Raw genomic sequence first — 12,418 nt, forward strand, 5'->3', positions numbered from 1 at the left:
TTGACAATCTTCCGAGTTCCGATGTTTCGTACATAAACTGAGGATTCAACCTTTTTAAAATCATTAATATTAATATCGTTGTACAGAAGTATGTTTAAGTCAAAGCCAAGATGTAATGGAGCAAACTATTATGCAAGCCTGAAAATAAAGAAAATATTCTTGACAAAGTACTTACGTGAAAAAAAAAAAAAAAATTTTTTTTATTTAAGTTGCTCAAGTTAGTATACGCTACAAGATAATGTTGAAAATATTTGAAAAAATTTAATCATTAGGAATTTTCAGAAATATGAACAGAGATATTTTTGTATATTAATTCAACAATAAAGAAAAAATCATACATCGTGTTAAACATACTTATAGGTTTTAAATATGGGATAACTAGGATAATAAAAATACAATATAATTCGTGGCTTTTAATTTGATGGATCCTTATTTATTAAAAAAAGAGAATATCAACACATTTTACTATAAAAATTGAAAATAATGTTAATAATCTTTATTATGTACACGACATACATAAGTAATCAAATTGATGTTTTACATTATCAATAACGTTCCTTGAAAGATAATTTGCTAATACACATAATTGTAGATTGACAATGAGCATTCACATAACGAACATAAAAGTATTTATTTTTAATTATTTTCATGATAGCTCGTAATGTTCGTACTCAAGAATAACAAAAAAAAAAAAAAAAAAAAGTAGGCAATTTTTCATAATTTTGTACGCGATTAAAAGGTATTATATTTCTGAGATGTTGTTTGTGTTTCGATTAGGGAAAAACACAAAAAACACGCTTCTTTTCATGGATAAAATTTGTTTTTGGTTCTTAACTATGAACAGTAAAAAAGGAAAAAGGGAATATCTCAGACTTGTAAAAATTAATATAAAGTCTTGAGTTTTTATTTAAGGAAGATATACTTAAACTGTAAATATATTTACAAGAGCACTGTACTAGAATCACGATATTATTTTCGAAGAAATGTACAGAGACGATAAGTGGCGTTTTTACTGAAAAATCTTAATCACCCGCGTTGGAGTTGAGAATCACAAACTTAAAGTTTAAGCGGAAAAAGAGTCGTAAGAGACGTAATTATTACCGAGCTAAGCGTAATAAATCTACATTTGTCAGCGACGTTACAAGTAAAAGGACGAGAATATAAAATCAAACCATCGATACAACCTTTGGCTGTGAGACGTGCACTTAGTCCTGGTACCGATGCGACGACTTCTTACCGTCTCTGTCACGCCGATGCCGATAGCCCCTGGAGCGCGACCTCGACCGCCTAGATTTTTCGGTCGACCTCGAGCGCGAGCCTCGTCGCCGTCTCGAGGACGTCGAGCTCTTGTGGCTCCTTGAGCGCTTACGCCTCGAACGCGACCTCGAGCGAGATCGCGTGCGCGAGGAGCGATCATGGGATCGGGAGCGAGCCCGCCTGTTTCGTTTGCTCCTATGCGAGGTAGTAGAACGCGAGCGCGTCGAGCGTTTGCGCTTTGACCTCGACCTGGAGCTCGACGTCGAGTGCGATCGCGACCTAGACCTCGAGCTCGACGACCGGTAGCGCTGTCTGTGCTTAACACTGTTCTTTGACTTGTGCTTCTTAACGTCCGAGCGCGCCGAGCTGGCGTTACCCTCGCGCTTGCCGTTACTGGCGATGTCTGGCTTTGCCGAGGAGCGCGACGATTCGTATGAGTTCTCCCTGGAGGACTTGTTGCGACTCTTGGATCGGCTACAGCTCGACGAGCGATCTCTCGAGTGACCCGAGGACTTTCTGCGCGCGGACGAGCTTTTGCTGTTTTTATTGTTAGCACTACCGGCGCGGGAGGTCCGTTTCGACTGGGTTGTACTTTCCGAGTCGGACGAGTCGTCTGCTCCTCGGCAGGCGGTGTCGAGATCCGCCAGGGCCGTTGATGGGTCAGACTTGAAAGCTGAGGGAGCTCTCTTCATCTCACCGCCGACGATCGGCGCAGTATCTTTGTCATTGTCCACTGTATGGGGGGAGTGCGATGTGATTGTGAATCATTTTGACCATAACTCGCGTACAAAGCAGTTAGTAGTTCTGCTTCGTGACTTTTTCATTAAATTTTTATATACGCGCCTGTTATGTACTTAAAGCAACACATACCTGTTTCCGGGCAGCTAGTATTACCCGTATAATTATCCTTCCTTACGCGATTATTCACCCCTCTACCACCTCCTGCTGTCCTACTTCTTTTCTTTTCTTTTGTGCTTTGGTCATCCCTTACCGATTCTTCCTCCCTCTTTCGCCTGTCGTCATCCTTCCTACTGTCCTCTCGATCTTTGGACCGGCTCCTCGATTCATCCTCATCATCCTCGTCCTCTTCTTGGCCTTCTTGCTCTTCTTCCTCCTCCTTAGCCAGCCGAGCTTCGATTTCGGCTTCGGTCCTGCGGAAGGCTTGCTGGCGACGTTTCAAGGTTTCCTGTAAACAATTCAGAATGACACCCACGTTCATAAACGTCGTAAATTTACATGCATATGCAATTTCGGTGATGTACCTTCAGTTCTTCGTCACTGTCGTTCTCGTTGGCACTTTGAGGCTGTTGAGGCTCGTTTTGCTGGGGCGGCTCTTCTTCCGACTCGCTGCTACTATCATCATAAATGCCCAAGCCTATAATGCAACGTGCAATTTCTCATTCCGAATCCCCTTGCCTTGGCGAAATTCACGCGCGCACGCACCCACAAGGGCGCTTTTGCTGCACGCGACCAATTGAGCAACGCGATACAAGTATCAAGTATTTTCGGGCTGAACGAAAAAATAGGGAAAAGTATCGGTTTTGCCGGAAGAAAAACAAAAACGATTGCTGGACAGCTTCGGTCTTTTTACACGGTCATTCTCCCGGTCTCGGAAAAATATTACAGATCTGTGAACGACGTGATATCTGTTCCCTATTTGAATCGTTGTGGTCACTTACCGAGCTTGCGAGTGATCTGGGAAACTGGAGCTGTGTTGCTAGCTGTTTGGTTTAAGTTCTTTCCTGTAGAAGCTTATAAGATACACATAATTTATTTTTTATGAGGTGTACTGCTTTGCGAAAAAGCTCGCTTAAACAGTATATTGCGACAACACGTTTTCTGTTTTCAATTTTCTTTCTTTCTTTCTTTTTAATCACGAAGGCAATCCATTTTTCTTTGGTACAGTGTCAAACTAATTTCATTTTTTTTTTTTGCATTTGTGCACTTTTGTTTGTGTATTCACTGTGTTATCAAGTCAAACGCTATAAGGCAATTCATTTTAACTCTGTATTGTATTAAAAATTTTTTTGATACAACAATTTTGAACAATAAAATCTTGTCTCTATAACTTTTCATAATTGTTATTGAAAAAAAAGTTGTCAGTATAGTATTTCTAAAGTCTAATAATTTGTACGACATTATTAAATTTGCGTATTCAAATTACTTGGATATCATTTGAATGACGATGAAACTTAAATCATCAATTTTGTTTTAAATGAAAATTTTAGATGATCAATTATTAGTAAAAGCAATCACAATCACATGATTTAATGATGTATCGATATCATTAAAATTATGAAATAATATGTAAAAAATATATGAATGTAGTTATTATACCACAGGTACGAATTATTATTAATTTTACTGCTAAGCTCAAGTGTGAGGTCAGCTTAATAATTTTCGAAAATATTCAAGTCCATTAATACCTTTGTTAGAATAGCGTTTCCAAAAGTCTTTACATACAGAACCAATTTCGTCATTTGTCACTTCAAGTAAAATTTCCGTCAATGATCTCCGTACTATAAGCATCTGTATAAAATATAATTCATCCAAATGAGAAATGGCCTGGAACAAATATCTGTTATAGGCAGAAACTTACTAAGTTTTGCAACATCTCTTCTTTCCTCAAACGTGGAACTGGACTAGCGAATGGAATGGCAGCTTCGGGACTTTTCTCCTTTGTTGCAGATGTAGATGCACGTGAATGTGCAACTACAGAAGAAGATGAGTCATGGAAACGACTCTTTCTAGGTCGCATGAAATCTGGGCTATTTGGCTCGTTGGATTCATTAGGTGTGGATTTTCCTTCGTTACTATTGTTCTCTTTGTTATCATCCTCATCTTCTTGCTCGGTAGCTTCTTTTTCTGAATCAGAATCCTAAAAAATAATTTTTGAATTGGGGTACACATTTGATTTTCAACCTTAGTTTCAGACATGACCATTACATGTATTATTAATTAAAATAAAATTTTTTAATGAAAAAGTAGTACATAAAAAAATTTACTGATACTTACAAATTTACTTTTTGCAGGATTAAGAACAGCGCGTGCTTCTTCCTCAATTTTTTTACGTTCAGCTAATTCTTGTTTTCGAAGAATTTCTTCTTTTTCCCGTTCAACAGCTCTTTGTTTTTCCTTTTCCATTTTCTCGAGACCTTCTCGTATCCAGGCCGGTAGCGTACGTCGCTTTATAGGATCTTATAGGAATAATACATTATTAATTTCCATAGAAAAAACATGAGTAATACATGTTATTAGAATATGTTTAAGCATTCCACTGATTTTCATACCTATTGTCAATGAATAATCATTTTCAGGTGTTCTATCTCTCAAACCTCGATTTTTAGTCGTCATCAACTCAGATGTTGGCATTATATTTGGAGGTGGAGGTGGAAAAGGTATTCTGTGATGATTTGGACGTATGTTTTTTACAAAAGGTGGTTGTCCAGGCATAGGAGCAGCAGGAATTGGATGATGTTGCTCAGAGTTCCAGAAATTAGTAGGAGGAACCTTAAATTAAAATGCAAATCAAATTAATCTATTTTTTACTACGAAAAAAATTTAATGAAAATTATGTTTTACTTGATTTCCATATGGCGTAGGTGGAATAGGTACTGTATTGTATGAATACGCAGGAGGTAAAGGTGGTGGTACTGTAGGTACCACTGCAGGTGGCATGTGATTGCCTGATATACATGGGGCAGGGGGTGGGATCGGAATCCCTATAGACTTTCCCTCAGGACCCCCAGGAAATGCAACCCAATCCCAATTGGGAGGTGCGAGAGATGGTGCAGCTTGCCCCCATTGATTTCCCCACTGACTCCATTGATTCCAGTCATCTGGAACAAGGATTGATATTTTTCGTGATTTCTTATTTGATACAATGAGTTTTCTGTCAGTGGTGAACAGTTGAAAGAAACCTGATCCACTAATAGTTGGAGCTGGTGGTGCCGGAGGAATATCATCATCTTTAGTATCCATATCCATAGGTGCTTCACCACCACCATCATGTGATGAAGTATTTAGAAGACTGTCCGCAATCAAAGGCGGAGGTGGTGCAGGTGGAACACTAGACTCTTTCATTTTGATCCACTGCTGGGCTAAAGCAGCCCAATCCACTAGAAAAGAAAATTCAGTGTATTATATTTGAGACGATTTTTTTTTTTTTACAAACTACTAATCGTCAATCATTATTAAGTTCTCCTTTTACTGAAAAATTTAATTAGGGAATGTTAAAACTATTCATTCTTTTGTTTTAATCAGAAATTCATTATAATTACCTTGATCACTGTTCATATTTTGATAAGTTGCGGGATTGATGGCCCACTGGGTTGGATAGTCCTTATCCTCAAACATTTCACCACTCATCTTGGCAACGTTCAAATGTTTGCGGGATGAATTTGGAGTCTTTCTCTCCGATCTACTATTTCTCGCCTTGCAAGAGCATGTTACTTTACATTTGAATTCAAGTTTGCATCGACAAAAACTTTTGTCTTACGTGAATCATGTTAAAATAAAAATTTGACACCTTAAAATAGAAAAAAAGTCACGGTCAGGGTTATCCAGATGTGCATTGAAAAAAAAGTTTTACAAATGCAATTGAGTCACAACGATCCATACCGAGACATGGTTTTATATTACATAAAAAATACAGAAACTTTTGGCAGTCTTGTTTGGAAGTTTGCCCACTGAAATTGTCCTCAGCAACGTAATGTCTGCCAATTAAATCGTTGAGTTTACCTACTCCAATTGAAACAATTGTAACAAGAAAACCGACACAGAGATACAGAGAAAGAAAGAGCTCCGAGTTTTTCAATAGGTAATGGATTAACTTATAACCTAAATCTTATATATGTACTATAGATAATGGTCACTTTACTTTGCACTTTGCAGAGTAAGTATATATGAGTCGTATAGACTATACGACGGGCACGACGCCGACGGCCTACGATCGATCGACAGAAACAAATACTTACTGATACTTATCAAGTTAAGTAAAACCCTAAAATTCAAAAGTTGGAGTTCAAGTCCGAGGCCTGAATTTAATTTTTTTTTTCTCAACGTAAGTCGTAAGTAAAATAGCACAAAAATATAGCAGTATTAAATATTAGCACAAGCAATGCGTGAGTATCCAGAGTAAGTACAATAGGTACACGTACACCTCACGCTGAAATCGCCTCTGCATCTGCAACTGCATGGCGCACTTGTCGATACAGCCTTTCCGAGTTTTGTTTTAATCGTATAGCTTCGATTTCATGATTATTTCAATATTCGATTGTCGATGGGGTTTCTATTTTTGCTTAATAGTTATATTTAATATTTCAATAAATAACTATTATTGAACATATAACTTATTATAATTTCAAATTTATAAATCTACCTTTGTAGGATTTAAGATTTTTTTTGTCAACCGATCGGTCCTTAAAAGTGCTTGAAGGCTTGAAGACTTTGAAGTGTCGAATAGTAGGATCGATTGTCAACTTGATTTCGATTTGTTAAAATTACGTCACGTAACCCGTAGAATGACGTCGTTGACGTCAAGCGTGACCATCTTTTTTTATTTGCGCTATATAGTACGAATCAGCTCCGCTTCGTGTTTGATTCCGGTAGGTACACTTGTGATCAAGATACAACAATCTTATTGTTAGCAAGCACGTTCGTAACATTTATAATTCAGATTTCCAGATATTAAATATTTAGTTCTCCCTGATATTTGTGCCTTTTCTTTGTACGACGAAATAATCAACGAGGAAGGATGGCTCTGCACGTACCCAAGGCCCCGGGCATGGCTCAGATGCTCAAGGATGGTGCACGTGTACGTATTACTTGTTGTCTTGGTATATTATTCCTCTTTTAAGGCGTTCGCTCGATGTAGATTGTTGTCTTGATTTTTGCAAAAAAGGGCGTATACGTAGGTGTGTTTTTTACCGTCCTTACGTATACACGTAGATCGACCAAAGCCATTGCCTTTTATGGACATTTCGGAGAATACTCGCGTATTGTCGGTTATCAGGATAATAAAGAGGTTGAAACTGAGTTTGATTAATGATATTTTCTAAGGTTCTTGTTGCCATTCCAGTATACTTTAATTCTTCGCTTGTCTTTGGCTTCTGATATTTGTCGATGAGTATTGTTGATGAGTATAGGTTAGCAAATTCTTTTTATTTTAACGTATTTGTCCATCATCTCTGATAAGAAGTGGTCATTTTACATGGTCCAGTTATTAGTTTGAGGCACTAATCTTTTTTTTTTTTTTTTTTTTTTTTTATGTTAATGATCAATGTAACTTGTATTCATTTAAACCTTACATTGAAATTTGCAACAAAAATGTTGGTTTTCATGTTATTTTAGTACTTTTCTGGACTGGAAGAAGCTGTCTATCGTAATATCACAGCCTGTAAGGAGTTTGCACAGACCGTGCGCACAGCTTATGGACCCAATGGGATGAACAAAATGGTGATAAATCACTTGGAAAAGTTGTTTGTCACAAGTGATGCAGCAACTATCATTAGAGAGTTGGATGTGGAACATCCAGCAGCAAAGCTGTTGGTTCTGGCATCAGAGATGCAAGAGTCTGAAGTCGGAGATGGCACAAATTTCGTTATTATATTTGCCGGAGCTCTGCTGGAACATGCTGAAGAGCTTCTGAGATTGGTATGAAATTTTTATTGAAAATGAAGAATTTTTTAAAACATTAAGTACACTTCGTGATTCTTTAATTTTTATTATTGCAGGGAATCACTACTACAGAAATTGTTGAAGGATACGAACTTGCTCTGGAAAAAGCCTTAGAACTTTTACCAAAGTTAGTAATCAGGGAAGTTAAGGACTGGCAAGATATCAGTCAAATTGAGGATGTTATGAAAACTTCCATCATGAGCAAACAGTATGGCAAAGAAGATCTCATTGCAAATCTCGTTTGTAAAGCCTGCTCTTCCATTTTGCCTGCAGATGCTATTAAAAAAAATGTTACATTTAACGTAGACAACGTGAGAGTTTGCAAAATTTTGGGCTCTGGGTTGCATTCTTCACAGGTGCGTTTCATTTTCAAAAATTGAATCAAAAATTTTCTAGAAAACTATTATTAAAATATTTCCTCTTCTCTTATTTTTTCTGTTTAAAAACTAATTTTTATGACTTTTTTTACCTAACACTCTTTGGCGTTTGGATATAGGGTTCTTTAAATTAATTTTTAAGATGCTTTTTAGGTCATTCAAGGAATGGTTTTCAAGAGACAAGTAGAAGGAGACATTACAAAGGTGGAAAAAGCTAAAGTTGCCGTCTATACATGCCCGGTAGACATTATGCAAACAGAAACAAAAGGAACAGTTCTTATCAAGTCTGCTAATGAGTTGTTGAACTTTTCGAGAGGTGAAGAATCTTTATTGGAATCGCAAATTAAAGCTATTGCAGATTCTGGTGCCACAGTTATTGTTTCTGGTGGTAAATTCGGAGATATGGCCCTTTACTATGTTAACAAGTACAATCTGATGGCCGTACGCCTCCCTAGCAAGTTCGACTTAAGACGCCTTTGTCGAGCCGTTAAGGCTGTAGCTTTGACGAAGTTGGTGAGTTTTTAATTATTTGTTAATATATATATTTTAATCAAGTAGAAACTGTGCAATCATGAACTTAATTGTTCATAATAACAAAGAATGAACGTATGAATTGAGAAATGTACTAAAAACGTAAAACTAACAACTGGTTTTGCGATGGTTAGGAATCGGTAACTAAAAAATTTTTAATAAATATAGAATCCGCCAACCAAAGAAGAGCTGGGGTATGCAGATTCCGTTCATGTAGATGAACTTGGCGATACGAGCATAGTAGTTTTTCAAAATCAAGATCAAGAAAGTCGCATTAGCACAATCGTTGTTCGAGGTTCTACTGATAATTACATGGATGACATTGAAAGGGCAATCGATGACGGAGTTAATACTTTCAAAGCCATCACAAAGAATGGTAATATTGTTCCTGGTGGAGGTGCTACTGAAATTGAACTAGCATCTAAAATTGCTTCATATGGAGATACCATCCCTGGCTTAGAGCAATATGCTGTACGCAAATTTGCCGTAGCTCTAGAAGTTTTTCCTAAAACTCTTTCTGATAACAGTGGAACTCACTCTTCTGGAATAATTTCGAAACTGTATGCTGCTCACAAGGAGGGGAAAATAAATCATGGCTTCAATATTGATGTAAGATAACAAAATTTGAATTCACGTTCTCAAAAAATTCTCAAGATTAATATTATTAATGAATTTTTACTGTTAATAGGGCACAGGAGAAGAAAGTGTTATTGATGTCGAAAAGGCAGGTATTCTTGATTTGTATCTAACAAAGTACTGGGCCCTTAAGTACGCGACTAACGCTGCATGTACTATCCTCAAAATTGATCAAATTATCATGGCAAAGAAAGCTGGTGGTCCAAAACCGAAGCATAACTCTCACAGTGACGATGAATCATAAAAAAATATTAAGTTTATCAATGAATAAATGCATTTTGTATTTTGCTAATACTTGAACTAACTTTTATTTTGCACCGTAATAAAAAGACTCGTTTGAATAAAAAAAACAACTATTTATATACATTTAAAATTTATTTATGTACATCAAGAATTTATCAAAAATTTAGTTTAAAAAAAAATTACTGTGAATCAGAACTTTCTTCAGCTTCTTTTAACCAGTTAATAAACGGCGCCATTTCCTTTCGCATAGAAGCAGATATGCACCGTTTTTCTTCTTGCGTCAAGTTATCACTTTCAGTATTAAAGAGCTGAGCATCCTCGGTAGTAAAGAAATCTTGCTCATACCACTCGATAATTTTTTCTTCAACCAAAATATCACGATCATATAAATACTTTATCAAATGTATCACATATGGTTTGACAAGTGCTTCATTTGTAAAGACAACATCTTGAATGGCATTAAGACAATCTTCTTGAGCGTTCTCAGTCTTAATGTAGTTTTCAATTATGGGGTTAAAATATTCAAGTATTTTTTTCAAAATCTTGAAATATTCGGCAGATTTCATTTGGTTTTTCGAATCAGCTTCAATTTTAGAGTAATGATGTAATGGTAATCTGAGGATGGCCTTGATGACATTATGCGACACTTGTCTAATATTGATATTGTAAGCATATCTAGAAGAGTTGATTTCTAAAATCAAGTTCTCGCACTTGAGCTGGTCTTCAAAACCACGCAACAAACTATCAATAACTTCCGAGAGGAATAAGTCGTTGTCATCTTGAAGTACTGCCAGTGGAATGGATTCTCTTGATGATGGGGCTGACCAAGCAGAGGAGTCTGATGACATTGATGATGCATCATCGAAATCTACTTTAGAATCGTCATTCCTAAGAATACTCGAGTAATTCTCATCATCTTCAAACAGTTGTTCCAATTTTGTATGTACAACTGTATCATCACTGCTCAATTCCAGAAACACATCGCTGTAGTCGCTAGAGCATTTAACATTGGGCAACAATATGCATGCCTCGAGTTTTTTTCCATTTTCAATTGTACAATTTGAAAAGATAATACTGTCGGTAACAATACAATTATCTTGAATTTTAACACCGGACATGATGTAAGAGTTATAAATATTTACATTTGATCCAATCGAACATTTGGACCCAATTACGGATCTCTTGACAAATGAGTTTTCTCCCAAAGTGGAGTGCTCACCAATGATTGCTTCGCTGTGTAAAGTACACCCTTTTGATACAGTTGATGTATGATGTTTGTAAGTACTTCTGGACATATAAGTAAAATCTCGCATAGATAAAGGCAAAGTATCTGGCACCAAAGGATAGCACTGACGTTGTAAAATATCTCTGCATATCATTTGATAAGCCTTCCAAGAATTTATTGGTAAAGCGTATTCCGGATTAATCAAAGGTTCCCAATATATTCTTGAATCTATAAATTCTTCATTCATCAAAACTCCTCGAATAAAATCTTCCATGGTCTAAATATAAAAAATAGACTTTAAATTATCATTTATGAAAAAATTTTAATCATTTATTTTATATATTTCATTTTTACCTGAAAATCAAAATTATCTGCAAATAAAGGTAAGACTGACTGAGAACAAATGTACATGTGAGTATCAAACAAAGCAGTATCGATGTTAACTTTATCGTGCTCTAAGAACCACTGCAACTCCATTTCAACTTTTTTTTCGTTTGGGGTACATTTTTTATAAAACAAAAGTTTTTTAGAATTGGCACTTGAAACAACATAACTAGACTCATTTTTCAGAACTGAATCCTTGATATTACCAAGATTTCTAAAAATCATAGTCATGGCAACATTTTTATCTTTCTCCTTGCGAGCCTTGTGATGATCCATGTAAGTTCTAAAGTCTACATTGGTAAAGGCTGTACCTCTAATCAAAATAAAATCACCTCTGATAAAACCCTTGGTATCTATGTCCCTCAGTGCATCACCGAGAGATCTGCATCCATCTGATACAATGGTGGTAATGACCATATTTTTGTCCAGGACATTCTTTAGCGAGTCCAAGTGAGTTTTGAGCTTTTCAACGTGATTACTCAAATATAAAAATACTTGCTGCACCCGCGAACGAGCTAACGTTTCTAATAAATAATCCAAAAGTGGACAAGAGATGATGGGCAACAGAGTGCTGGGAAACACGCGATCCGCTGGCCTCAAGTCGTGAACGAAATCATCTGTGAAAACAACAGCTTGCAGGCTCTCCTGTTTCCCAAATCCACCTTTCTGCGATTCTTTTTTCGTATTTCCAGACATTCTCACTTTTTTTTCTTTTTGTTTAATATTCACTGAACAAGTACAACTATTTCTATATAAATAAATCCATTTAACCAAGTATTCAGAAAGATGAGTTACTTGTTTGTTTCATACGTAACATATCAGACAATGCGTGATTTAAAATGCTGCACGTAACTGCTAAGTATATACGAGATATTTTTGTGCAGTATCAAAAGTTTATTGTACTTATAAAAGGGTCTCAACACGACACACAAAGCAAAACAGCGGTGAATATATGTGTATGACCAAACCACATCACCAACAACAGCACACCAGCAGAAGATACGGGTGTCGCGATATCATTTTAATTATTTCATGATGCAATCCCGCATCCATGATCCATATGATTCATCATACTTTGCAGACACTT

General features: G+C 36.5%; 3 protein-coding genes across 8 annotated transcripts; 1 reads left to right on the top strand and 2 right to left on the bottom strand.

Moving 5' to 3' along the window:
• Positions 1-12: 12 nt before the first annotated feature.
• LOC106645871 (uncharacterized) lies at positions 13-6,429 on the bottom strand. Of its 6 annotated transcripts, none has more exons than XM_089589497.1 (12): positions 5,878-6,227; positions 5,538-5,785; positions 4,840-5,375; positions 4,548-4,767; positions 4,273-4,454; positions 3,857-4,135; positions 3,684-3,786; positions 2,937-3,008; positions 2,520-2,632; positions 2,128-2,443; positions 1,185-1,990; positions 13-138 (listed from the first exon to the last, which is right to left on the bottom strand). In XM_089589497.1, exons 2-11 carry the CDS (start codon positions 5,623-5,625, stop codon positions 1,206-1,208), a joined length of 2,694 nt encoding a protein of 897 aa, XP_089445623.1. In that variant the 5' UTR covers positions 5,626-5,785; positions 5,878-6,227; the 3' UTR covers positions 13-138; positions 1,185-1,205. The 6 variants fall into 6 exon arrangements, with proteins under 6 accessions (XP_089445623.1, XP_089445627.1, XP_089445626.1 ...); XM_089589501.1 differs by lacking the exon at positions 13-138 and adding an exon at positions 6,234-6,429 and having other exon boundaries at positions 718-1,990; positions 5,878-5,972; XM_089589500.1 differs by lacking the exon at positions 13-138 and adding an exon at positions 6,234-6,429 and having other exon boundaries at positions 718-1,990; positions 5,878-6,000.
• Positions 6,430-6,701: 272 nt separating this feature from the next.
• CCT8 (chaperonin containing TCP1 subunit 8) lies at positions 6,702-9,841 on the top strand. Its single transcript, XM_014361822.2, has 7 exons — positions 6,702-6,863; positions 6,935-7,072; positions 7,609-7,911; positions 7,992-8,291; positions 8,466-8,825; positions 9,012-9,452; positions 9,532-9,841. Exons 2-7 carry the CDS (start codon positions 7,013-7,015, stop codon positions 9,721-9,723), a joined length of 1,656 nt encoding a protein of 551 aa, XP_014217308.2. The 5' UTR covers positions 6,702-6,863; positions 6,935-7,012; the 3' UTR covers positions 9,724-9,841.
• eIF2Bepsilon (eukaryotic translation initiation factor 2B subunit epsilon) lies at positions 9,814-12,331 on the bottom strand. The gene is made up of 2 exons (XM_014361820.2): positions 11,302-12,331; positions 9,814-11,224 (listed from the first exon to the last, which is right to left on the bottom strand). The coding sequence occupies exons 1-2, from the start codon at positions 12,025-12,027 to the stop codon at positions 9,902-9,904; spliced, it is 2,049 nt and encodes a 682-aa protein (XP_014217306.2). The 5' UTR covers positions 12,028-12,331; the 3' UTR covers positions 9,814-9,901.
• Positions 12,332-12,418: the final 87 nt, after the last annotated feature.

Source organism: Copidosoma floridanum, unplaced genomic scaffold (genome assembly GCF_036245765.1).
Source record: "Copidosoma floridanum isolate Cflo_tuat_1 unplaced genomic scaffold, Cflo_Japanese_pri ptg000009l, whole genome shotgun sequence".
In the NCBI taxonomy this organism is placed as follows: Eukaryota; Metazoa; Arthropoda; class Insecta; order Hymenoptera; family Encyrtidae; genus Copidosoma; species Copidosoma floridanum.

What these genes read in the sequence shown, in the direction of transcription:
- LOC106645871 (XM_089589497.1), bottom strand. Translation starts at nt 5,625, where the DNA reads ATGAGTGGTGAAATGTTTGAGGATAAGGACTATCCAACCCAGTGGGCC. An exon ending in AAGAGATGTTGCAAAACTTA is followed by an intron (nt 3,787 to 3,856) that starts GTAAGTTTCTGC and finishes TATTTTATACAG; the next exon opens with ATGCTTATAGTACGGAGATC. An exon ending in CCAGATCACTCGCAAGCTCG is followed by an intron (nt 2,633 to 2,936) that starts GTAAGTGACCAC and finishes GTTGCATTATAG; the next exon opens with GCTTGGGCATTTATGATGAT.
- CCT8 (XM_014361822.2), top strand. Translation starts at nt 7,013, where the DNA reads ATGGCTCTGCACGTACCCAAGGCCCCGGGCATGGCTCAGATGCTCAAG. An exon ending in CTGAAGAGCTTCTGAGATTG is followed by an intron (nt 7,912 to 7,991) that starts GTATGAAATTTT and finishes TTATTATTGCAG; the next exon opens with GGAATCACTACTACAGAAAT. An exon ending in CTGGGTTGCATTCTTCACAG is followed by an intron (nt 8,292 to 8,465) that starts GTGCGTTTCATT and finishes GATGCTTTTTAG; the next exon opens with GTCATTCAAGGAATGGTTTT.
- eIF2Bepsilon (XM_014361820.2), bottom strand. Translation starts at nt 12,027, where the DNA reads ATGTCTGGAAATACGAAAAAAGAATCGCAGAAAGGTGGATTTGGGAAA. An exon ending in CAGATAATTTTGATTTTCAG is followed by an intron (nt 11,225 to 11,301) that starts GTAAAAATGAAA and finishes TTTTATATTTAG; the next exon opens with ACCATGGAAGATTTTATTCG.